The sequence below is a fragment of the Aplysia californica genome, unplaced genomic scaffold (assembly GCF_000002075.1).
Source record: "Aplysia californica isolate F4 #8 unplaced genomic scaffold, AplCal3.0 scaffold00031, whole genome shotgun sequence".
NCBI lineage: Eukaryota > Metazoa > Mollusca > Gastropoda > Aplysiida > Aplysiidae > Aplysia > Aplysia californica.
In genome coordinates, this window is record NW_004797301.1 from 2,232,753 (window position 1) to 2,234,390 (window position 1,638).

General features: G+C 40.5%; 1 protein-coding gene across 1 annotated transcript in view; it reads right to left on the minus strand.

Moving 5' to 3' along the window:
• Nucleotides 1-1,638, minus strand: part of LOC101862775 (gamma-butyrobetaine dioxygenase) — a gene marked incomplete at both ends in the record, with an annotated part of 21,869 nt that overhangs the window by 1,515 nt on the left and 18,716 nt on the right. Inside the window, 1 exon segment of the mRNA XM_013091295.1 lies at nt 1,278-1,353. Coding sequence (XP_012946749.1) covers nt 1,278-1,353 — 76 coding nt within the window.

Here is a 1,638-nt window from a genome sequence, read left to right on the forward strand (position 1 = left end):
GTGAGAGAGAGGAAATAGCAGAATAATAATTGGAAATAGCAGAATAATAATTAGGAATGATTTGGTTTAACGTCCCTTTCCACACTATTGTCTGGTCATACAAGAGGCAAAAACCTCTGGATGTAACATCCATCTCAGATAGGACTGCGTCAAGTCTGTTGGAAACCTTGAAAACTCTCAAAACACCTTAAGTTCAAGAACTCTCCTTTAAGGATTCGAACCATGGAGACCCGTACCGTATATTAGTATGCCTCCGCACACTGGCACTTTCTGGGAGACCAGACCTAGGCACCTTTAGTTGCTTTTTACGACATGCAGTATCATGGCAGTTTACTACCTCAGAATTGTTCTATTTGACACTTTTGGCTGTTTTGAGTTATTAAGACCATGAGGTCAGAAATCAAGTGTTCTTTCTGTTCTATCAAAATCATAAGATTGCTTGGAGTCATTATCGAGATTCTCAAAGAATACTTTACTTTTACCTTTTCCTTCCTCTGGTGTTCGTAGGATAGTATCCAAAGAACTGCATTTAAATAGCTTAACAAGATGTGAAACTCAAAATCTTTGACGTCAGATTTTTCAAAACTAAGTATTGAATACTGAGCAAATAGAGCTTAGCAATTCTGAGGTAGCAAGATGTTATTCTTTTCTCACCCATAATAAAGCTATACCCCCCGCCACACACACACACCCTCATTATTGCCCCAAGACGTCCTGCATTGTATTGGTTATTTCCCTTAGACTCACTGTATTTTTTTATTATAAAAATATCTACTTGACTCACAGTACAACAATTTATGGGTTATTTCCCCGAGATTTCCGGCCCGGTATTGCACTGATTATTTCCCCTTCTATCGCAGCAGAACTAGTAAACTCGCGTGTAATACTGCATGTGCACAACTTCCGTATCTCACTGAACAAAGGCTTCAGTCCTGAGCCAGAGATACTTTACAAGAGTTGCAACAATAGACAATAGATTTTAACGAATTCCAGTGTGTTTATTTGTTGTATCAAGCATTTTACGTCACTTGCAGCATAATTAGGTTATATTAGAGCTGAAGATTAGAGGTGTTACTAAAGAGTAGCAAATAAACAAAAAGGAGAAAAAAATAAGAACGATAACTGTTTGATAGGAAAGAAGGAACAAACCACACTATAGCGTCCGCCAACCACCCACATAAGAAAGTTTGAAAGTTCTAAGAAAAGAATGGGTTTTCCCTATCGCTGAATCTGTGACGGCGATGATTTCTCCCCGCTGTGGCGACCCGGCTGTTTACCTTAGCGACCATCCCTTCCTGTGTGGGCACGTTCTTGACCAGGCAGATCCCGCGCTCGCTCAGCTGCACCAGCCACCTGTGGACATCAGGATAGTTAGTTGTCTCATCACTGTGTTCTTTTAAGCCGTTTTCAACATTATTAGGTCATTTCTACAGACCGAGAGAAAACCCACCGGGGCGGTGGTACTAACTGAAGTGTCTTTAGACCATTCCCAAAGGGGGGACATTAACCATGTTCTTATGCACAGTAAAATTGCAATTTTAAATGGGCTGATTCATCAATAGCACGCTCAAAACTGTGCCTGAACTTCAACAGGGAACTGCTGCTTTTTCCTTCCTAACCCTTACTATCGTCATTTTT